Source organism: Staurois parvus, unplaced genomic scaffold (genome assembly GCF_062004578.1).
Source record: "Staurois parvus isolate SC_StPar_1 unplaced genomic scaffold, SC_StPar_1.0 ptg000678l, whole genome shotgun sequence".
Taxonomy (NCBI): domain Eukaryota; kingdom Metazoa; phylum Chordata; class Amphibia; order Anura; family Ranidae; genus Staurois; species Staurois parvus.
Window position 1 is genome coordinate 1155029 of NW_028318474.1, and position 25286 is coordinate 1180314.

At 40.4% G+C, this 25286-nt stretch overlaps 1 protein-coding gene across 2 annotated transcripts in view; it reads left to right on the forward strand.

Annotated features, from left to right (window-relative positions):
* The window catches only part of LOC149447646 (adhesion G protein-coupled receptor F5-like), a 266556-nt gene extending 248654 nt beyond the window's left edge, over positions 1 to 17902 (forward strand). For both annotated transcript variants that reach the window (XM_089652270.1, XM_089652269.1), the window contains exons 18-21: positions 4133 to 4174; positions 4268 to 4327; positions 4813 to 4879; positions 12197 to 17902. In XM_089652270.1, coding sequence (XP_089508396.1) covers positions 4133 to 4174; positions 4268 to 4327; positions 4813 to 4879; positions 12197 to 12276 — 249 coding nt within the window. In that variant the 3' untranslated portion in view covers positions 12277 to 17902. The remainder of the gene's footprint in view (positions 1 to 4132; positions 4175 to 4267; positions 4328 to 4812; positions 4880 to 12196) is intronic.
* The last annotated feature ends 7384 nt before the right edge of the window (positions 17903 to 25286 follow it).

The following is a 25286-nucleotide window of genomic DNA, read 5'->3' on the forward strand; positions in this document are numbered from 1 at the left end:
AATTTACCTTTACGAAAACCCACTTTCCAATAACTGCAAGTCCTCTTTCTTAGGCCATTCTTAGCAACCAGTCAGTGGATGGCCATTCCTCTCCTTTTATTAAGGCCAATTCACACATATGAATGGCACTAACCTACACATTTTTGTCCATTGATGCATTACATTAGGACCGCTCATCCATTTTGAATGGGCTCTTAATGGGCTTTAACACATGGAAAATTGCAATTGGACCAGGGGCGGACTGACCATTTGGGAACTTAGGCACTGCCCGAGGGCCCGGGGTCAGTAGGGGGCCCCATGAGATACCCCTGGTACCTTTTCATAGGCTTTTTTGGGTGTGGTTTAAGTGTGGGTGAGGACACAGGTGCCCCATGACAGGTGCCCCAGATGTCTTTGCTTTTACTGTATATGTGCATTAGGGCGCCATTCAAAATAAATGGCAACACATATGTTTTCTGCTAATACGTGGAGTTTTTGGCACTAGGGTTATTAAAGGAGCTTCCCCAACCTTCAGAAGCATTAAAGCTTTGTTAAACCTTTTTATTTTATTAGTGAATGTAATCACACTAGCCTAAAAGCAAACAATATAATGGGAGTTTCCTTCTTAAATTGGTCATAGATTACGCAATTTTTCCTTTTAACCATGGTTTGAAGATAAGAAAATTGCTCAGTTCCCCATCAACACAGTCAGTGTTGATGATGGAATCCCTCTTGCTGCGCTATTGTATTCTGACAGTGAGTGGTTTCTCAAAATCATTGAAAGTTGTCAAAATACACTTACTGCTATAACCAGTGGCATTAATCCATACAAAAAAACAGACAGGTTAATTGTACTGAAATTGATCGATAGATTGACTTCAGTACAACCAGTCTGCCCATAAATGGATTGAAATTCGGACGGTTCCTGTTGAAAAGGCCGAATTTTGATCTGTTTTTAGCCAGCTATAATGTGTTAATGCTTAGGCACTATATCAAACTGCCCTGTCTGGATCTCCACTGGACTTCCTCTACTGCTGACAACGGTTTTAACAGACAGGAAATGACAAAAAATTTGCAACAGGGTCACAGACAAAAATAAAAATCTGCAAGGAGACCTAGTCTTTCTACTGAGAAAAAAAAAGTATTTTTGTTGAAATGGCAAAACTTTGGCAAAAATGTTGCTAAATGAAGGCTCTCCATATAGCTCATCTCTAGTCTTGAAGTGCATTTATCAAATAGGGAGTTGCCTTTGGCGTAAAATAGTGCTCTACAAAGGAGGAGACACAATGAACACCCATTAATGTGGTTTTTTCTTGGTGTGACCACAGGATAGTGTTGGAAAGGCAACGTCTTTAAGACTTAGCCAAGCTAGTTAAAAGGCAGGCCATTATGCTGAATGGAGAGCTTGACATGTGTGATGGTAATGTTATCATACCACTGCAAGGTATCATACCTGTAATTCACCTTTTACATTAAAGTTCTATTTCAACAAGGATTCTGAACTTCATAGCAGTAGTAGAACTTGTTTGCCATCCACATCTTTCTATTGGCCAGTGAGGCAGCCCATCATAGGGATGGTCAACAGGCATGTGTGGGGGTGGGGAGGGAGCTTACAAGCTATTGCATTACCTGCATGCAGAAAGGGCCGATATTCTAACTAAGAATAGGGCAAACAATTCTGCTGGTTTAATTTGCCCATCCACCTTACCTTTATATCTGCTAGCCATTTTTTTTCAACATGACAGGCTCTCTTTAAAGCATTAAATGCTGATACAGTTGCAAGAAAAAGTATGTGAACCCCTTGAGATTATGTGGAGTTTTGCATGAAGTGGGCATAAAATGTGCTCTGAACGTCATCTAAGTCACAACAATAGAAGAACACAGTCTGCTGAACATAATACTACACAAACATTAGATGTTGCCATGGTATAATTGCACATAGCATGTAAACATTCACAGTGCAGGGAGGAAAAAGTATGTGAACTTTTGGACTTAATAACTGATTGACCCTCCTTTGGCAGCAATAACCTCAACCAAACGTTTCCTGTAGTTGCAGATCAGACCTGCACAATGATCTGGAGTAATTTTGGACCACCCCTCTTCACAAAACTGTTTCAGTGTAGCAATATTCTTGGGATGTCTGGTGTGAATCGCTCTCTTAAGGTCATGCCACAGCATTTCAATCGGGTTGAGGTCAGGACTCTGACTGGGCCACTCCAGAAGGCGTATTCTGTGCTGTTGCAGCCATTGTTTTGTTGAATTACTTGTATGCTTTGGGTCATTGTCCTGTTGCATCACCCATCCTCTGCGGAGCTTCAGTTGGTGGACAGATGGTCGTACGTTTTCCTGCAAAATGTCTTGATAAACTCTGGAATTCATTTTCCCATCAATGACATCAATCCGTCCAGGCCCTGAGGCAGCAAAGCAGCCCCAAACCATGATGCTCCCTCCGCCATGTTTTACAGTGGGGATGAGGTTTTGATGTTGGTGTGCTGTGCCTTTTTTTCTCCACACATAGTGTTGTTTGTTCTTCCCAAACAACTCAATCTTGGTTTCATCTGTCCACAGTATATTTTGCCAGTAGTGCTGTGGAACATCCAGGTGCTCTTTTGCAAACTTCAAACGTGCTGCAATATTCTTTTTGGACAGCAATGGTTTCCTCCGTGGTGTCCTCCCATGTACTCCATTCTTGTTTAATGTTTTCCTTATTGTAGATGTGTCAACAAAAATGTTAGCATGTGCTAGAGATTTCTGTAGGTATTTAGCTGACACTCTGGGATTCTTCTTTACCTCATGCAGCATTCTGCGCTGTGCTCTTACAGGACGACAACGCCTAGGGAGAGTAGCAACAGTGCTAAACTTTCTCCATTTGTAGACAGTCTGTCTTACCGTAGACACATGAACATCAAGGCTTTTGGAGATACTTTTGTAACCCTTTCCAGCTTCATGCAAGTCAACAATTCTTGATGGTAGGTCTTCTGAGAGCTCTTTTCTGCGAGGCATGGTTCACATCAGACAGTGCTTCTTGAAACCAGTAAACCCAAAACAGGTGTGTGTTTTTTAAGGGCAGGACAGCTGTCAGAAACACATCCAATATCATCACACTGATTGGAGTCAAGGTTGGCTCACTCCTGGCTCCAATTAGCTCTGGGAGAAGTCAATAAGCTAGGGCCTCACATACTTTTTCCTCCCTGCACTGTGAATGTTTACATGTTATGTGCAATTAAACCATGGCAACATTTATTGTTTGTGTAGTATTATGTTCAGCAGACTGTGTTCTTCTATTGTTGTGACTTAGATGACGTTCAGAGCACATTTTATGCCCAATTCATGCAAAACACCTCGTAATCCCAAGGGGTTCACATACTTTTTCTTGCAACTGTATATATTTTTTTATCTCGTGCTTTCAAGGGTAGAGTAGAGACCCCAGATGTCTCCATAAAGAGGACCTGTCATGCTTTATTGAAAAATCCTTAAAGAATTATAAAAAACGGTGTAAAAAAATAGTTTTTTTAATTTTTTGGTTTTTTAATTAAATGAATAATGAATAAAAAAATGTTTAAAGCACTCCCACTCCCTGTGCTCATGCGCAGAGGTGAATGCATATGCAGGTCTTGCACGTTTATGTAAAGAATGTTCGCACCACACAAGTGAGGTATTGCTGCGAACGTTATAGCAAGAGCAATAATTCTAGATCTTCTTTGTAACTAAACTGGTAGCCTGTAAAAAATTTTAAAGCATCGCCTGTGGAGATTTTGAAGTATCGTAGTTTGTTGCCATTCCACAAGTGTGCACAATTTGAAAATGTAATATGTTAGGTATCTATTTACTCACTGTAACATTTATCTTTTATATTTTACAAAAAATTGGGTTGTATATTGTGTTTTTTTGCGATAAAATTCATTAAAGTGTATATTTATAAAAACAAAACTGCATTTGAAAAACCACTGCATAAATATCATGTGACATAACAAATTGCAGTGACCACCATTTTATTCTCTAAGGCCTCTGCTAAAAATTATATATAATGTTTGGGGGTTCTAAGTAATTTTCTAGCAAAAAATACTGATTTGTACTCAACAAAAAGTGTCAGAAAAGGCTTGGTCGAACAAAATTGTACTGCAGTGTGTAATAGTTTTGTTTCTTCTTTCAGGGCTTATTTATTTTGCTGTTTGGATGTTTGATGGATAAAAAGGTAAGCTCTTAGAATACCATGTGGCTATTTTATGACCAGAGCAGTATAATGCTCAGGAAGAACTCATGTTCGATTTGCTCTGCTAAATTCCAGGTACGGGATGCCTTGTTGAGCAGGTTTTCCATTTCCAGATGGTCTTCACAGCAGACAAAGGTAGGCAGTCATGTCTGTTACAGTTTCATTTAGTATGGCCATTTGTTTACTGTCCTATAACTTGAAAACTTTAACCCTTCCAAAATCGCAGACAATGTAACTTCTGCGGTGATTACCTGGAACTGAAATGTTTGGCTTCTGCCCGTTACTACCAGACCAAAGCTGTCAAGTGGCACCATGATCATGAATGTGAGCCAGGTTATGATGTGCCACACAATCCACATATTCTATTTTTCAATATGTGGTATAGATTCAATGAGCCATATTTATAGGAGTGCTGGGAAAAAGTGTAGTTCATGTCATGCTAAACAACCAATCAGATTCTCCCTTTCATGTTTCCAGTGCAGTATGGGAGAGGAAAAGTGAGTATTGGATTGGTTTCTGTAAACAAGCTGTTTCTAGTTCTAACCATTTTTCTTTATACCATCCATGTTGTAACTGTGTGTATGTGATATATTCATTTTATGTCCTTTTCTTTTTTACAGACTTCCAATCTTAGTTCTACAGATCCTGTTCTTGCAAAAAGGGGTATCAATTTGTTTGCTAAAAAGGGTAAGTACCCAAAACTGAGTAAGAGAAAACTAAAGCACCAAGGTCCCCTCAAATCTCTACTGTCTCCAGTAGGGCATAGTGAAGTCTATGGTGGACTTGCCTGTGTTTTTATGTTCCCTTGTTGTAAAGAAGATTGCTCTCTAGTCCTTGTTAAAATGATTTTTAAAGTGTATTTGCGCACCCCGCTAGCATGCACAAACACTGTCCTGGGAGCGTCCTGTCCATTGAATAGTGCAGTACACAAAAAGATGGTACAGAGCCAATGAGACGCTCTCTGTTCCACAAGATTGCTTGGAAAAAAAACGCATCACACAATATAAGCAATATGTCATTCAGCAGAGTGTCATCTGCCTATTTACTGTCATTCACCCCTCTACAGTATATATCAGCTCCATTCTATCTGTGATCTGACCTGTATGTTGAACTCATTACCTCTTATCCTGCATGTCTGTACTTTAAAGTGGCTAAAGATTAACCACTTCAAGCCCAGAAACTTTCAACCCCTTCCAGCCCAGGCCAATTTTCAGCTTTCACTGTTATCACACTTTGAATTACAATTGCGCGGTCATGCAACACTGTACCCATATGAATTTTTTAGCATTGACAGATAAAACTTTATTTTGGTGGTATTTATTCACCATTGGAATTTTAATTTTTTTGCTATATAAATGAAAAAGTCCACATATTTTGAAAAAAAGTGTTTTTCTGATAAAATTTTGCAAATAAATAATCTTTCTTCATAAATATTGGCCTAAATGTATTAATCTATCTTTTTAATAAAAAAAAAAACAAAACCCAAGATAGTTTATAACCAAAAATTATAATTTTTCTAAAACATTTAAAAAATTTTTTTTTTATATATTGTTTTTTTTTTTTAATTTTTTTAACATATTGTCACCCTAGCAGTACAGTGTCACCATAATGACACTGTACTGCTTGTGGGGGGTGATGAAGATTTTTTTTTTTTTCATTTTTACACTGATTGCTTTTACACCCGTAAAGGCTGTAAAAGCAATCATTTCTCCTTCTCTCTGGCTGCATTCCTGCATCTATTGAGAAATACTGAGTGAGCTGTGATTGGTCACAGCTTGTCACATGGTACAAGATTGTTGTGAATAGCCTTGTACCATGTGACCTCTGTGAACATTCACAGATTTCACACATAGTAAGCAATGATGTCAGGAAGTGACATCTTGTTTACTACTATTCCTGTGATCACTGATTGGCCAATCAGTGATCACATGAATCGAGACCTCACACAGAGTTCCCGTACAGCAATCTGTTTTACGCTGTGTCCTCCCAGGGAGCGCGCACAGGCAATGGATGAGGGGGGGACGTTTAGAAATGTCCACCCACATCGGCAGCGCTCCCGTCCAGCCATTTGTCAACATGGGCCGAACGGGAAGAGGTTAAAGGTTAATGATTTTTTACCTTAATGCATTCCCTGCATTAAAACCTTCTGTGAGTAGCTCCCCTCAGCACCCCCTTATACTTACCTGAGCCTGATCTTGATCCAGTGCTGTGCCCGAGAGCAGTGGCTCTCTCTGCTCTCTCCCTCCTCATAAGCTCAGGGACAGCAGTGGGAGCAATAGGCTTCTGCTGCTGTCAATCACAGCCAGTGAGCAAAGAGCAGGAGGTGGGGCGGAGACGTGCTCAGTGTGTCAATGGACACACAGAACATGGCTCAGGATCGAGCCCTCACAAATGGCCCCATAGCATGCAGCTTGCTGTAGTGAGCACTCTGCAGGGGAGAAGAGCCAGGAGTGCTGGCGTCGGACCCCAGAAGAGGAGGATCGGGGGCTGTTTTGTGCAAAACCATTGCACAATGCAGATAAGTACAACAACTTTTACGATAACTTTTACTTATGGCCATTTACATTTACTTTAACCCTTTCATCTCTATCCTGCCATGGTATGTGACCTGCACATTAACCCCTTCACCACTACCTCCTTCTGTGTATGACCTGTACATTAATATAACTAGTGCACCATTATGAAGCTCAGTGTTTTAACCCCCTCAGTACCAGCATGTTTCTTAATTTACAAAAAATTGTGGTCAACATTGAGATGTACTATCCAAAAGTGATCACTTCAAGGGGTGTTTGTACTGCCCTGACAAGCTTTCTCAATAAAAGATATAAAATTCATATTGGTACAGCGTTGCATGATACATTGAGCAATTGTCAGTCAAACTATCGCATCACTCAAAACTGAAAAAATTACCAGGATAGGAAGGGAGTGTAATATACCAGTCCTCAAGTGGTTAAAATAAATTTCCCAAAATTGTCAGTGCACTTTTCAGGACAGGGTCATTGAGACTGGAGATGAGATCTAAATGTTGGATTATTTTTCCTCTTTTGTAATTATTTTTTTAGGCTGGAGTTACAGGCCTTGCAGATGTCCTAACCACATTATAAAACACTGGGCTAATCCAACTGGATCAGGGAACAACCTATGTCTGTAGGTCTTCCCTGACTATGGGCAGTATCCACCAATCAAACCTACTTAGGGCCTATTCACATGTGTAGCCATGCTCAGATCACTGTTTTGAATTGTTTCACAGGTGGTGAGGAGGAGATGTGTCAGGAACACGCAAACAAATACACGAAAAGCACAGATGAACAACATGAGAAGCTTAAAAATGTGCTTCTATGCTGCATTTGTGGCACATATGGCAGCCTATTGAAAGAACGAGCTGTCCTAAGTGACGACGTGCAAAATGTGCGCATACGCATAGCACCCAACATCACTCTAAGCCAGTATGAATAGGCATTGAATAGACACAGCCGGCTAGCTAAAGCAGAAATCTGCAAACAGGGAGGTGCGGGGAGTGTTTTGAGGACCGGCCGAACAACAAGAAAAGGCATATTTTCCAGGAAGAAGACTAAAAATATGTCAGTCTGAACATCCTCAAATAAAACTGATCATTCTAGCATTGTTGATATCCTGTGTCCTCCCACTGCAGTTAGTGGTTCTTCTCTCCAGTGCCAGGACAAAGTCATCCAGGCAGAACCCCCCACAGCCACGCTGTCACACTGGGGGGGCGCTGAAGAGGAGAGGGGGGCAACTAGAACATGTTACACCTTGCATGCTCATAACATGTTCTAAAAGGCCAACTTATCCTTTAAGTTGGTACACATGCAAGCCGCTGATTGATTGAAGGTTTTCCAGCAGTCCCGTTCAACAAAAGCTGATTTAATGATTTTCTTCTGTTTAACAGGGGGGGCTGAACACAGATCGAAATTCAGGCAGTCCCTTCTGAACGATACAAATCGCAATCTTTATATATATATATATATATATTATACCTTGCTCCAGTAGGCTCCCTACAGTGCTGTCACTTGTCCCCCTCAGCTTCAGTGTAAGTTGTGGCTGGCTGTTGTCACACTCCAGCCTCCTCTTCATACCATACAGAAGGGGTTGGCAACCTTAAAAAGGTGGAGATCTACCTGAACCACATGGGAGAAGTCAAAGATCACCGGGAAAAGTACCGCCTCCTCACACCTGATTTAAACCTCTAATTGCTCTTCTACCGTGTCGCAACTGCGTGCATTGCACGGCAATCGTGGGTTTAAATCAGGTGGCGAGGAGGCAACATACTGTATCACCTCCTCACCACTTGTCAAACACACTGGTATAGCTTTTCAGAAGAGCAGCAGTGCCTGCTGCACTTGTGAGTATCAGCGACAGCGGCACCCTTCGGGCTCGTTAACCCTGCAGTTGAGTTGCGGTTTTACCACCACCAATCCCCCTTTAGGCAAAGGTGTACACATGCCACAGTAGGCATTAACCCCTGTTGCTCATGGTGGGTGCTACCACCTGCCAATCGTTACCCATTCAGATAAATGGGGCCACTCTGCAAGCACCTCACAATTGCATGCTTCTGCAGGATCCAAAGGCTTAAAGTAGGTGGTGAGAAAGCAACAAAACTGCCTTCTTTAACTCCTTGCTTGCTGTGCTGCACACAGTTGCAGGGCACATGCAGAGCAGCCTCATTCACTTCACTATTCTGCCCAGTGTATTGCTTCACACTGACCTGAAGATCTCTTCTATCCTGCTGTTGGCACCACTCTGGAGACCACTAGCCAGGAGAAGAGGTAGAGTGCAGTTGGTATCACTCCACATGGGACAGAAGCCAGCCCTACAGAGGAGGCATCAGCTAATGCGGCTCTTGCTCCCTACTACAGCTCCAACTTTACAAGTAGTCCCTCTGTTTGAAGCTCTGGGGTGGGTCAGCAAGGCCAGACTGCGATCTATCACCTGGCCGTAATCTACTGGTAGATCACGATCTACAGGTAGCTGACCCCCCGCCATACAGGGTTAATGTTCCTTGATGGTACAGTATATAACAATATTAAAGCTTTGGTTTGAGAAAGAGAGCGCTGAAATTTGCTGGAGCATGTAATCAGGTAAGTGAAAGAGGCTATTCCTCCCTCCCCAACACATACTGCAAGGGTGGACCTTTTTGTTGGGCTGTATTATGGCACCACATTCCTTACTGTTTTTGCTCATATTTTTTAATAGGTTAGGAATTACTGGAACGTTAATAAAACTGGTGCACACAGAATCCGGAGCAGCTCTGCATTGAAACCAATCAGCTTCCATGTTTTATTGTCAAAGCTTAATTGAACAAGCTGATTGGTTCCTATGCACAGCTGTGCCAGATTCAGAGTGCTCCAGCTTTAGTAAATCTGGAAGGCAGAGCAGGTTGGGACTCAAAGGTGGAGAAGAGTGCAGTCTGTTGTCCATCCTGGGATATCTTCATTCTGCCCTGGGGAGAGCTCTGGGGAGGCAGCAGTGATGTGGCTGCACTGTAATGTTCCCTTATTGCTCCGCCTGCCTGTACTAGAGCTCTTACTGTGAAAACCCCGATTCAGTAAGCCACACTAATAGAAACCCAAGGAGAGAGCCAGGGAAAGCATGCTTTCCCATTTTAAAAAGTGGAGGCCGGTAATAAGTAAGGGCACATCCTCAACTTTGTTTTTGGGCCATCTGTAGAAGCAATATGGGGCAGAAGATGGTGAGATTCTTCTGCGTGCTAACAACCCCCGCCCCCTCTCACACTGAGCCCAGCGCACCTGTCCCTACCGCCCCGGCAAAGAGTTTATTTATCTCTCCCTGTTTTTATCTTGAACTACAGAATGATTATCCTTTATGCTGTAGAGAACTGAGTGTGGGAGTGGTTGAGTAGTTTAGCAAAAGACAATGGGTAAGGCTGACACCATTAAGTGCACAAAAAATTTGTGCTTTATTAACCCCTTGACGCCGGTGTAACACAAATATGCGGCCTCACAAAACTGGGCTTTTTCTGTGGGGCCGCATATTTGTGTACCTGTCTCTGACAGGTATCAAGACCATGGGATCACTGAGAGCACCGGGTCCCGTTCTAACGTTCGGGACCCTGGACTCCTGCTTCCGGGTCACATAATCGCTGTGATAGCCTCTGATTGGCTATCACAGTGATCAGTCACTGTAAAGCCCTGCCCCCTTGTTTTTTTCTTTCTCTATCAATGGAGGAGAAAGATACATTGTATCTCTCTAACTCCTGGCATAGAGGGGAAAAAAGATGTTTGTTAAAAAAAAAAAGATAAATAAATATTACAAAATAAAAGAAAAATAAAGAAAAAATACCTAGATCAAGGTTTGATCTAGCTCAGTGCCAGGGTTAGTGTTTGGGTCAAGGTCAGGGCTAAAAGGTCAGGATTTAAAAAAAATTGGTATCAATGTCAGTTAGTGTCAGTGTGTTTTAGGTAAAAAAAAAGACAAAACCAAAATGTGCACTATTGTTTCTGGGCTGTACTACGGGTACAAACAACAAATAACATACACATATATGGTATCACTGTGATTGTCAAGAGCTGGAGAATTTATTTTGGGTTGTTCTTTGGTGGTAGGTTATGGTAGTAACAAGAAACACACAGCTAAATAAAAAAAAAAAGATTTTTTTTTATTACTATTTTGGTCCAGTTTTCCTTTGGTAATAAAAAAAATCAGGAGATATCCATTGCCATTTACAACCAAATTAAACCTAATTTGTCCTGAAAAAAAACAAGGTATAATTTATTTGGATGTACAAAGCAGTTGTGATGATATGTACGGTTTTACTAACACATGTCAACATTGCAAAATTGTGCTTAGACATTTAGTTTTACCCTTAGGCGTGCAACAGAACACGGGGCGGCAGTCACTGCTAACAGATCCATGGGTATTTAATGGGATAAAACCTGGGGAGGTGTACATGTATTCCTGATGTACTGCACATTTTTTAACACTAAGGGACATAGTTCTAACATTCACTGGAAGATTCACCTGCAGTGCATGCTTGGTGAATGTTAGCCTCACTGCTTTATAAATATGCCTCTATATTTCAACCCATGAAAAAAAAGATTGGTAACACACATATAGTTGAGTTTTGCAACAAAATGTTATTAAATGGCACTATAGGCAAAACCTTTATTTTTCATTTTGGATAGAGCGAGGAAGGGTTATAACCCGTCATTGTTTTGCCATCTGTGTCCTATTGGGCAGATTTACCTTTACTTCCTGTCACATAGGCAAAACAGGAAGTGTGAGAAAATCGCTGCAAATTAAGGGAATCTATTGGGGCCAGAACTAGTGTCCCCATTGGAAGATTTCCCCACTATTACTGTTCTGGGGACAACCCAAAATGTGTGATTTTATTTTATTTTCACTTTTGATGATAACAGTAAACAGGACAAAGAGAGAAGGTAAATCTCTTTAGGGGGGCACAGACAGCAAATCTAACAGGGGTTCTAATCACTCTCCACTTTATCCAAAACTAAAAAAAAAGTTTTTCTTTTAGTTATGCTTTAATCATCATTGCCAGTGCTTTAAAATCTACACATTATTTTTCTTCACACTTTAGAACAATACTTCATAGACCTATACGGGTATATTTATTAAAACATTGTATAGCTGTTCGTCCATTGAAACTGCATGTAAATTCGTTCCATGGAGTGGGGCAAAATTGAATGTTTTTAGACTATATTCTATGAAGTTTGAATGTGAGTGTGGGAAATGCCTCATTATGGCCACTAGATGGTGCCAACTATCATAAGAAATAAGTACGCTCCATAGCTCCACCTAGCGACCATAATGTGGTATTTTACAAATTCCAGAAAATATAGCTTGAGAACATTTGACTTTTAGCACAGAACAAATTTACATACAGTATCAATGAACAAACGGCTACATGATTATTTTTTTACACCATGTACTGTATGTGAGTCCTGAACCTAGTAATTGTAATGTATTTGATGTCTAAGTAAGTCTTAATATGTGTATCTTCTTCCCTAGGAGTGTACAATATTTCTTCAGCTCAGGTGAACTCCTCCAGTGAAATGGCATCATCAAATTCCTACTCCCTGCTCACCTGACAATAAAGGGACATGCCGACAGAACCCTATTGCCTATCTCTGGACCTGCTCCAGTGTGTTTGTTGAGTCTGCTGTATGCACTTTATTCCATGCTGTCATTCGTTTCTTTCTTCTAGTGCATTGTAATGCAGGCAAGCTGTCTGAACTATTACCACTATAATCTGTTTGATATCACAGACTGGTTACTGTTTATTGTAGAGTATCACAGCTTCTATACAATATCACCATGCAATATACTTGAAATAATCGTCTGTCTTCAGCTGAGGCTAAGTGAAATCTAAATTATGTTAGATGAAAATTGTACAGTAACATATCATTTTCCTGAGAAAAGTTAGCTGTAAAGTTCAGTCCCTGCTTCCCGTGGAAAAGCTAATACACTAAACTGCATCCGACTACTGTAGGCAATGCCATGTACGCAGGGATTTTACATAATGCCCAAAGAAGTTAGATTGTTATTTTTCACCACTGCATACCAGAAATATACTATACAATGTACACTGCTAATGGGCCTAATTAAAAGGATGTGTTTATTAAAAAAAAAAAGCATAGCTGTTTGTCCATCAAAACTGCGTGTAAATTCATTTTGTGAAAACGGGGCAAAATCGAATGTCCTCCAGCTGTATTCTTTACAATTCAATTGTATGAAAATACTGCACTATGGCCACTAGATGGTGATGAGGAGCATACTTAATTCCTGTGATAGCGCCATCTAGTGACCATAATTCCATATAGTCCACAATCCACACATTGCAGAGAATATTGCTGGAGAACATTTGGCATTGCCCCATTTGCACAGAACGAGTTTGCATGCAGTTTTTATATATACACCCGGAAGTATATGTCCACCCAATGCTATACAGTATTCCGTGTATACTGTATACCCCTGGTGCCCAACCTGGGACCCAAGGGCCGCATGCAATCCTTTGGTATATGATGTGTGGCCTTCAGACCTCAGCAGACTATAGTGGGAACAATGATTCTGGTAATGGCACTCATCTCTGCTAGCCTCATGCCCCATGTTCCCAGTTTTGTATTCTGTCCTCTGCAGTATATCCCCAACCAAAAATGTAGCATGTCCACACTCTCTGACCCTCATTTCCTCTATTAGGTCTGAAGTTTCTGACAGTCCTCCCAAGCATTACAGATATTGAACATTATAAGCGACCTTTAGGGCAGGTTCACTTATGTGTGGCCGTGCGGGCCGCGTTTTGCACGGGCACCAGAGCCCATTCATTTGAATAGACTCCCGTACCCCTGGACATACAGGGAAGAAGTCCCTGCACTTCTTAGAACATTGCAGCTTGTATGGGAACCGAGGCTCCTAGTACGGTTGCGATTTCCAGTGTGGGTGGCGTGCCATTAGAATTAATGGCACCCGCCCGCGGGTCCCGTATTCCCCTGTGCAGGTGGTGTGGCTGCAGGTACTTGTGCGGGTCCAGCATTCCTCTGTGTAGATGGTGCAGCTGCAGGTATTTGTGCGGGTCCCGCATTCTGCTGTGCAGGTGGTGCGGCTGCAGGTATATGTGCGGGTTCCGCATTCCTCTGTACGGGTGGTGCGGCTGCAGGTATTTGTGCGGGTCCCGCATTCCCCTGTGCAGGTGGTGCGGCTACAGGTATATGTGCGGGTTTCGCATTCCTCTGTACGGGTGGTACGGCTGCAGGTATTTGTGCGGGTCCCGCATTCCCCTGTGCAGGTGGTGCAGCTGCAGGTATTTGTGAAGATCCCGCATTCCCCTGTGCAAGTGGTGCAGCTGCAGGTATTTGTGCGGGTCCCGCATTCCACTGTGCAGGTGGTGCGGCTGCAGGTATTTGTGCGGGTCCCGCAGCAGCACCACCGGCACAGATGTGAACCAAGCCTTAGTGATGTCAGCTCATAAGTTAACAACCACTGCTATATACTACACAGTATACACTGCTAATGGGATTTAAAGGGTATGTCCGGCCAAAACTTTTTCTGTATTCTACAATGTTGGAGAGTGTAGGGAAGGACATCTGCCGGGTTTCTACTGCTATCCATGGCTCTGTTTTAGAGATTTCCACTAGACAAGAAAGGAGGGTTATCTGCAGTATGGACACAGATGACTATGAAAAGCTGATTTCCTCTATTCTACTAAAAAAGTATTTTTATTGCTGTCTGCGATGCTGTTCCTTCATTTCAGGTCAAACCATTTTTGTTGGGACAGTAAGGGTAAACCTCTCTTAACAGCACTAAAAAGTAAATTGAGGATCTAATCATTCCCCACTTCTTTCAAAACTAAAAAAAACCACATTAATAAAAAGTAATGTGCAATTTTTAATATTTTAAAACGACCAATGACCAGTCATCTATTCCTGATCTGACTGATGGCTGCTGTACCAAATCATTCTCCTTCTTTTTCTCCTTTATTCATTCTATTTATTTGAAATGTTATATGTGTAAGAAATACTTGCATGACTTTAAACCTTTTTTGAGCCTTCTTTACCTAAATATGTTTTTTCATTCTGCTGTTACTATATGTGTAATATGCCCTTGCAGGATGCCTAAGAACAAAATATTATAAAACAGGTATGACAAGGAGTTGCTTATAGTTGACATGTATGGATGATGATGATTTTGAGCTTGATAAAGAATAACGAGGTTTAGTAATAATTCATGGAGAAAATGCTGCTTCATATACCCTGTAGTACTGTTGACTCAATTAATCCTTATACGATGGCTGGAACCAGGGCTTTAAATGTGTTGTGACGCCTTCAACTGGGATTCTATGACAATTGCCAAGTTTTTATGTGAGCAGCACTAGGCTGATCCCGGAGCAGCATTTTCTCCAGGAAAGTCTTTTTTCTACTATCTAATTATTCGTCATAGCAAGAAAAAAAAAATCCACTTGAAAAAACACTTGCATACTACACTGCCAGATCTTTAAGCAAGAGGCCATGTTGTGAAATAAATAAATACTGTGTGAGATACACTGACCTCATTCCACTGAATCTGTGTCAGCTGACTTTGATAAAAAGGTCATCTCCATCATCTGCTGTTGTATCGTTAGTGATTTCCAATCAGACACTATTGAAACAAAAAATAAAATTGAGAACAGGCTGAGGAAATAGCAACAGACTGGGGTAATGTACATTACTCTAGAACAGAGGTCTCCAAACTATAGCCCATGAGCCACATGCGGCCCACTACAAGATTTTCTCCAGCCCTCAGCTAGGTTCAGAGACCTATCCTTAACGTGCACAGACTGAGAATATAGGCAATTGTAAAAGTGTTTTCTGTAAGTAATATAATAAATATATTATCCTTACGTTCTGTGCCCAATGGAATGGCTCCTCTTCTGGAGTCCCTGCCGAAGGCCTCCTCCTTTTATTCTGCGTGTGCCTCCATAGCAAGCCAGGAGAAAGCTCACTCATGATTGGGGCTGTGTGTCCATCCATAGATACACATAGTTTGGTTCGGGCCCATCTTCTGCTCCCTCCTCACAGAGTTTGACTGACATCAGTGGGATCCATAGACGTGAGCCTACTCTGAGACTAGGAAGATGGGAGAGAAAATTACTTTATAAACACTTTAAGGTCAGAAGGGGCTGCCTATGGGCTGTGCTTCAACCCCCTCCTACCCACACTTGGACCCTGATGTAAGGGGGACTATAATGGAGATCCTGATGTAAGGGGTGGCTCTGATAGACCCTGATGTTGAGGGGTGCTAATGGGGAACCTGATGTAAAGGGGACTCTAATGGGGGCCCTGATATAAATATAAATGTAGTGGGAACCCTAATGTCAGGGGGAACCTTATGGGGATTTTTGTCCCTCAAATTTTGTAAAACACACAATGTGGCCCCCCTACTGAAATGTTTGGAGACCCCTGCTCTAGAACATATGAGAGGTATGGCTTATTTGGACGTTGGCTGAGTGGAGAGGTAACATAGGACTGAACTGTTTGTTTAGAATTTCTGCAGATCTATGGTGCTCTTAATGTGAGTGAATTAAATATGAGTTATTTTAATGTTTATCTACATTTTTCATACTGTTTTCACATTGAATGACATTCATTTGACAGGCTCATACATGGCCAACTATTGCCTAATGCAGCCTTTCTCAACCAGGGTTCCTCCAGAGGTTGGTAGGGTTTCCTTGAGCTGTGGCTAATTGACCTCCTATTTGATGGTGCCTCCACAATTCCAGGATGAACACGATTTGGTAGAGCCAGCAGCATGACACTACTTTTTTTTCAGCTTCCTGTAAGATTGGCATTTTGACCACCACTGATTGGAGGGCATTTTTCACATTGACTACCAGCATAAGGTGGCATTTTTCCCAATGACCCCCAATGAATTGGTTTTAGTAGAGATTCCCTGATGTTTAAAAATTATTTTAAAGGTTCCTGTGGAGTAAAAAGGTTGAGAATGGCTGGCCTAAGGTTTATAGGTAGCCTAAAGAGGACCAGTCACAATCACAATTATGCAAGAATCTGAACACATTCATTCTGCACTATGATTCTCCCCTGCCTTAGCTAGTGAAAGGGTAAGAGGGGTCTTTTTACTGAATTCTGCTATATTGGTGACTCCCCTTAATAATTAATATTCTTTCCTCATTACAATACAGACTTTGAGGATCTTTTATTGGCGTTCAGGACTGTGCACACCTTTCTGTTTTGGTGCACCTGAAATATATTTAGCTGATTTAAACTGAAAGTTACACTAAATAAAGTGGCAAATATATATATATTATAGGTAAGCCTGTACATCTGTGATCATTTAAGTCTGAATATTTAGATTCTTGCATAACTTTAGTGATTATGGTTATCTTTTTAAATGGTAGTACGTGGCCCATTATTTTAAATGACAGACCACGCCCATAGTCATGCACAAAGAGAAGAGCAGCAAAGTACTGTCACTATAACTAAAGCCAGCCATAGACATTTAGAATCTCAGATGGTTCTCAAGGGGCCAGCCAAGATCTGAGCCACGTATGGGCAGGCTGAATGTAACCAAGTTGATCGATCAATCAACTTGGGTACAACAAGCCTGTCTGATTTTACATGCAATTAATGCTAGCGACTATTATGGCCACTAGCAGTGATCACTGTGTTCTCCTGGTGGGGACGGCTCCCCCCCTTCCCCCCAATGTCTCCGTGGGAGGGATTCCCCCATAAACAATGACTGTGTTAAATGGGGAATCGAGTGATTTTCTTTCCTGCAACCCATGGTTATATTAGAGAAAATCGCCACACCTATGGCCGGCTTAAGCAAGAAACAAGCAAACATGGTTACTCCAATGTACATATACATTTACAGAATATTCACAGAAAAACATTCTATTAAAACATTAGTATTCATTGATAACTTTATTTACATTATGCTAATCACACTCACATGTATATTTAAGAAATGGAAAAAGATTACAGTTCCCTTTGACATCATGCTATATTCAAATCTGTTTGACATTTGGGACTTTCCCAGTAAGCTCTATCATAGTTTTATTTTGTATAAACTATTTATTTCACTTTCTTCATTGCTAAAATGTTGTATTTTAATTCATCATGTGTTGGCTCCTGCTGTAAGTTTGCTGAATTTGTTGCTTGTATGTACTTAAAAATCACATTATTATTGTGGTTATAATAAACTAAAAAATATATGTTCGCTAAAGCACGTGTTGTCTTTGATTTATGATCCATTTGAGTGCTTTGTAGGCAAAAAGCACTGGGGTAATAACAGAAAGGAATCTGAACAAGCATGATCTGTAGCAGTCAGTCATACTCAAGTTACACTACATGGCCAAACACTTTTGGACATCTGACCAAGGCTCCTATATGAACTTGTTGGATATCCCATTCCAAAACTATTGCACCCTCCCCCCCCCCCCCCCATCCTTCCAGTTATAGCAGCCTTTATTCTTCTTGGGAGGTTCTCCACAAGATTTTGGAGTGTGTCTGTGGGAATTTGTGTCAATTCAGTCAAAAGAGAATTTGTTTGGGCAAGCACTGTTTGATGAGAAGGCCTAGATAGCAACTGGCATTCCACTTCATCCCGAAGGTGTTCAGTTGGGTTGAGGCCAGGGTTCTGTGAAGGCCTCTTGAGTTCCTTCAAACCAAACTCGTCAGACTATGTTTTTTGTTCACCTGAACTCAATAATATGGAAAGGTATACTCATATGTTTGGCTATTTAGTGTATGTTGGGAAATAAAGAATCAACTAGCATGTCACTGACTCCCCTGTTGATCTCTCTTGTTCACCTATGGTTTTGCTGGTATATTTAAGTTTGTACTGCAGCTTTCTACAATGGTAGCGTGGTATGACCCCACTGAATGATAGCATGGTATGACCCACAGAGTGTGAAGAGTGAGAAATACAAATCTGCTCCAGTGAAGCTGACTATATACATCAGTAGAATTACGTTTGAACGTTCTTACCAATTCTAAAAAATTGTTTCTTAGAACTTTTTTCCTGCCATTGTTTTCAACTCGTTTTGTTTAAAGGCCCTTAAAACTTCATCCAAACCTGCTACTTGCATGGAATCCCAGATGTGTTAAGCAGATTTATTATGTGCCTAGAACATGTGCATTACTACATGTATGATTTTTACAAAATTAAAAACACATTCATAGTCAGAATTTCCTTCATTTGAGACGTTTTCTTTCTTTCGTATTTTCTCATCAGTACAGTAAAAAATAATCATTGATTTGACCCCACCAACCATTCCGAAAATTAAAACTTCAAACTTTGTAATAATTAGCAGTGCGGTTCCATTATTCTACTAAAGCCATTTTTGCTTGTAGTCCCTATATGACTACATGGAAAATGAGAACTTAAAGTGTTACTGAACCCAGGACCCTTCATTCACTATATCTGGTCTCCCAGAGTACACAGAACATGGAAGTGCTATTATTTTAGTAAATATAGCAGTCTTGTGACTTCTATCAGTGTTCAGCAGAGCACATGTTAAAGCTTGTAGGAGGAGTTTTCTTTCTGCACTAGGAAGATTCAGAACACCTGACCTCTGTCTGGACAGTGCTGATTGGCCCTGTGCTAATCACATGCACTCTCAAGAAAAAAATAAATAAAGCCTCTATAGCAATACACACGAAACTGAGCATGTGCAGAATGGCTACGGTTCAGTCTGTCTTATCAGGAGATAAGATGTGGACCTTTGAACAAGAGGAGGAGCAGAGAAGACAGGATCAAGTGGTCTTTTTACACAATGCAGAGGATTAACCCCTTAGGATCCACAGTGAGTATAACAAGCTTGCTTTACTATATATATAGACTGATTTACTGTTGTGGTTTTATTAACACTTTAAGTATGAGAGACAAATTCAATAATTCATATTTTTTTAAAGTTGATGGATTCACTGCTACTTAACATTTAAAAGGTTTAAAAGTGGCATTAGCTTTGAGCTGCTCAAGAGTTATAATGTGCATCTGCTGCATCCTGTCCAAATATGGCCCCTTTTTATCGGGTTAATTTACTAATGGCAAATAAGCAATTCTCTTTGCAAGTGAAGATCCCCTTAGCTTAGTGAAAGTGGTGAAAATTCCTGTTGCAAAGAATACGCGATCACATGCAAGGACAATTAAAAAAGTATTTTTGCTTGCACACGATTGGGTGTATGTGTGCATTATTTTCTTTACAGCCATCATATACCATATCCAAATTTTAAATCTTTTTGACACTCTCAATTGACCAATAAATATTTATTTTCTTTCTTTTGTTGTTACCCACTTCTAAATCATGAATGTCCTAAAGTGACAAGAGCTGTGTGATTATTAATGCAATAAACCTTTATATAACCTGAGACAGATCTAGAATAACAATTAATTTAAATGATTCCTTGCCTATATTCTACATAACTATACTCTGTTCCATATGTATAACGTTTGAATGGGAAAACACTCTGGGTGATCATTGATAAGTTACTGAACATGTACAGTTGTGGCCAAAATTATTCAACCCCCAATGCTGTAAAGGGGTTTAGGGACTATAGTGTACATTTGGAATTGTATTCAGAATCAAATCCTACAAGGACGTTGTAACTACCCAAATGCAACTAAAATGACATCAATTGTTTATGTAATACAGTAGTAAATGGTTCTTATGTGGTTTCTTCATTGCCACAATTATTCAACCCCTTAAAGACTACCACTCTGAAGAACAGAGGTTCATACAGGTGCTTTCCATCAGGTATTGAAAACACCTGTGGATGTCACCGAGCAGCAATCAAGCATAATAAGCACCAATTAGGCAGCTTTAAAATGACTGTGATACTCAGCTCCTTCTAGACATTTACTGGTGTGGTTACAAACATGGTGAAGGCAAGAGAATGGTCCAGGAAGACAAGAGAAGAGGTGATTTCTCTTCACAGGAAGGGCAATGGCTATAAGAAGATTGCAAAGATGTTAAACATACCAAGAGACACCTTAGGAAGCATCATTCGCAAATTCAAGGCAAAGGGCACTGTTGAAACGCTACCTGGTCGTGGCAGAAAGAAGATGCTGACTTCGACTGCTGTGCGCTACCTGAAGCGTAGAGTGGAGAGAAGTCCCCGTGTGACTGCTGAGGAACTGAGAAAAGATTTGTCAGATGTGGGTACAGAAGTTTCAGCCCAGACAATAAGACGCACACTGCGTAATGAAGGCCTCCGTGCCAGAACTCCCAGGCGTACCCCCTTGCTGTCTCCAAAGAATAAGAAGAGTCGACTGCAGTATGCCAAAAGCCATGTGGACAAACCACAAAAGTTGTGGGATAGTGTTCTGTGGACTGATGAAACAAAATTAGAACTGTTTGGGCCCATGGATCAACGCTATGTTTGGAGGAGGAAGAACAAGGCCTATGATGAAAAGAACACCTTGCCTACTGTGAAGCATGGTGGAGGGTCAATCATGCTTTGGGGCTGTTTTGCTTCTGCAGGTACAGGGAAGCTTCAGCGTGTGCAAGGTACCATGAATTCTCTTCAGTACCAGGAGATATTGGATGGAAACGTGATGCAGTCCGTCACACACCTGAGGCTTGGGAGACGTTGGACCTTTCAACAGGACAATGATCCCAAGCATACCTCCAAGTCCACTAGAGCATGGTTGCAGAGGAAAGGCTGGAACATTTTGGAGTGGCCATCGCAGTCACCAGACTTAAATCCGATTGAGAACCTCTGGTGGGACTTAAAGAAAGCAGTTGCAGTGCGCAAGCCTAAGAATGTGACTGAACTGGAGGCCTTTGCCCATGAAGAATGGGCGAAGATACCCGTAGATCGCTGCAAGACACTTGTGTCAAGCTATGCTTCACGTTTAAAAGCTGTTATAACTGTAAAAGGATGCTGTACTAAGTACTAAGATTGAATGTCACTTGGGGGTTGAATAAAACTGATAATGCTGTGAGCACAGAAAAGACATTTGTGGTTATTTCATTATAACTGTTATGTTATATTTGTCTGACCTACAAGTGCCTCTTTAATGTAAATGTAAGCAAGATGACTGAATGATCAAAAGCAATGTCAAACTGGCCAAAACACTCAATTTCAGTGGGGGTTGAATAATTTTGGCCACAACTGTATATGTCTTGTATAAACGGATTTTTTGCCATAAACTACACATACAACTGCCATAATGCATGCAGTATTTGTGTCTATTATTAACATAATATGTCCGGTTTATTGTTGCCTTCAATGTTGTTTTCTTACTAGATTGTTTTATAAATATGCAGATAAAGTCACAGAACCATTTCTGTAATTTTTTTTACCTAAAATGCTCAGCAGCACAAACTGAGGGTAGGAGGTTTACTTTTGTTATGTACTGTATGTATATGGTTCACTAGACTTCAGATCAATTTGAAGAATCAGAAGAAAATGTAGCCAGCACCCCATGCTGACATCACTTGTTGGGGCTTTGTTACAGAATTACTCCCAATAGAATAATAATAATATACGAGGTGCATTCAAGTCAAATGGGACTTTCAATTTTCCATATATATATATATATATATATATATATGTATTATAAAAAAGGATGCTAATATGGCGGTACTACACACAGTAGTAAGTGGCAAGTGTGTCCTATTACTCATAGGCGGCGCACATGTCGCAGGCCAGTCCAGGGACCATTAACCAAGATGGCAGACAACAGTGTTAATGCATGCATCGTGTGGTGATGAAGTTTCTTGTGCATGAAGGCGTAAAACCCGCAAATATCTATAGAAGACTTCAAGCACAGTGCGGTGATGAGACGATCAGCTGCAGTAAGACATTTGAATCGTGTAAACGTTTCAAAGATGGCCGTACGTCCGTCAGTTACGAACAAAGCCCATAGCAGTCTTTCCGGGCGCGGAATGCCTGAACTTGGATAATCAATGCATAACCTGTCGTGAAATTGCACAAGACACACATCTTTCTGTGGGACTGATGAACACAATGATGACGAAGTGAAGCAGGCTGTCCTAGGATGGTTCAGGCGTACTGGCAAATCTTTCTATGACAAAGCTTTCCAGGCATTAGTTAAATGCTGGGAAAAGTGTATAAATGTAGCAGGGGAGTATTCAGAAAAATAAATGCAGCTTCCAGTGCTTGAAAATTGTTCTTTTATTGAATAAACTTAAAAGTCCTGGTTTCACATGAATGCTCCTTGAGCTCTAGTACTAATATATATATACAGTATAGTTCCAACTTTGTTCAGTTTTTGTATCTCTTTAGCTACAGAGAAGCTTTGCTGATCTTCTTGTAGCCTTCACCTTTCTTGTGTAAAGAAATAATTTTCTTTCTCAGGCCTTGTGACATTTCTATTCCATGTGGTGCCATCGCTGACAGCATGAAATGGGCGGGATTTTCTTTGTTAAGTAACGCCCTTTTATAATTAACTGTCTGCTGGACACCTGTTTAATGAATAGTTAGACTCACCTGTAGTTGAATTTGTTAATTAAGTGTTCTTGCATAGCAAGGAACACTTATTGTTATCTCACAAGTATATTCTTATTAAGTGTTCTTGCATAGCAAGGAACACTTATTGTTATCTCACAAATATATTCTTATTCTTATTTTTATTAAGTGTTCTTGCATAGCAAGGAACACTTATTGTTATCTCACAAGTATATTCTTATTAAGTGTTCTTGCATAGCAAGGAACACTTATTGTTATCTCACAAGTATATTCTTATTAAGTGTTCTTGCATAGCAAGGAACACTTATTGTTATCTCACAAATATATTCTTATTCTTATTAAGTGTTCTTGCATAGCAAGGAACACTTATTGTTATCTCACAAATATATTCTTATTCTTATTTTTATTAAGTGTTCTTGCATAGCAAGGAACACTTATTGTTATCTCACATATATATTCTTATTAAGTGTTCTTGCATAGCAAGGAACACTTATTGTTATCTCACAAATATATTCTTATTCTTATTTTTATTAAGTGTTCTTGCATAGCAGGAACACTTATTGTTATCTCACAAATATATTCTTATTAAGTGTTCTTGCATAGCAAGGAACACTTATTGTTATCTCACAAATATATTCTTATTAAGTGTTCTTGCATAGCAAGGAACACTTATTGTTATCTCACAAATATATTCTTATTAAGTGTTCTTGCATAGCAAGGAACACTTATTGTTATCTCACAAGTATATTCTTATTCTTATTCTTATTCTTATAGCCAAATTTGCCACGCTAACTCCTCCCACAGTTTTTACACTACAAAGACAAGTAATATATCAAAACGTGCGGATTGTTCCCGATCGGATTGCTATTACTTTGTGGAACGTTTCGCCGAATCGTTCAAGAAATATCGCGGTTTTTGTGGCGAAATTTTCCCATAGGAATGAATGGTGCATCTAGAGTGGCAGCAGAGCACAGCTAGAGTGTGCAAAGGAAAAATCAGAACATGATTTGTAAACTGCCATCACTCTGCCATTTTCAAGCCCACCTACACATATCTTATATCAAAACGTTCAGCTAACCCTGCTGTCACTAAAAATGTTCACGGCTAGGACATACTCCTGATAGTTTTCAGAATATGACCATTTGTTTGGACCTCACACCTCCCATTGACTTTCATTGAAACTCCACTTTAGACACAAGAAATTTTAAGGGACGTTTTTAAACTGCGACTGTGCCTTCATTTTTTATCTTTCAGAGACATACTATACATCAAAATTTAGGTCTGTTTCTTGTGATTGTCACAATATAAGCCTTTTCATGGTAGCATTTATACTTTTAAAACTACAAGCGTTTGAAAATGGCAATCGCCAGTGAACTTGGCAAGTTTAAACAGCCTGTTTAGAGCAGACCTTCTCACACACCTGTGACTGACTGAGGTAACAGGTGCAACCAAAGGTCACTCAGGGGGCAGCTGAGTCACATTAGAGTGATAAAGCTGCAGTGTGAAAGGAAAAATCAGAACATGATTTGTAAACTGCCATAACTATGTCATTTTCAAGCCCACCTACACATATCTTATATCAAAACGTTCAGCTAACCCTGCTGTCACTAAAAATGTTCACAGCTAAGACATACTACTGATAGTTTTCAGAATATGACCATGTGTTTTCACCTCACCCCTCCCATTGACTTTCATTGAAACTCCACTCTAGATACCTGACATTTTAAGGGACGTTTTTAAACTGCGACTGTGCCTTCATTTTTAATATTGCAGAGATATACTATATATCAAAATTTAGGTCTTTTTCTTGTGATTGTCACAATATAAACCTTTTCACGGTAGCATTTATACTTTTAAAACTACAAGCGTTTGAAAATGGCAATCGCCAGTGAACTTGGCAAGTTTAAACAGCCTGTTTAGAGCAGAGCTTCTCACACACCTGTGACTGACTGAGGTAACAGGTGCAAGCAAAGGTCACTCAGGGGGCAGCTGAGTCACATTAGAGTGAGAAGTGAGAAAGCTGCAGTGTGAAAGGAAAAATCAGAACATGATTTGTAAACTGCCATCACTGTGTCATTTTCAAGCCCACCTACACATATCTTATATCAAAACGTTCAGCTAACCCTGCTGTCACTAAAAATGTTCACGAATGCCAGTAGTGTACCGCGCTC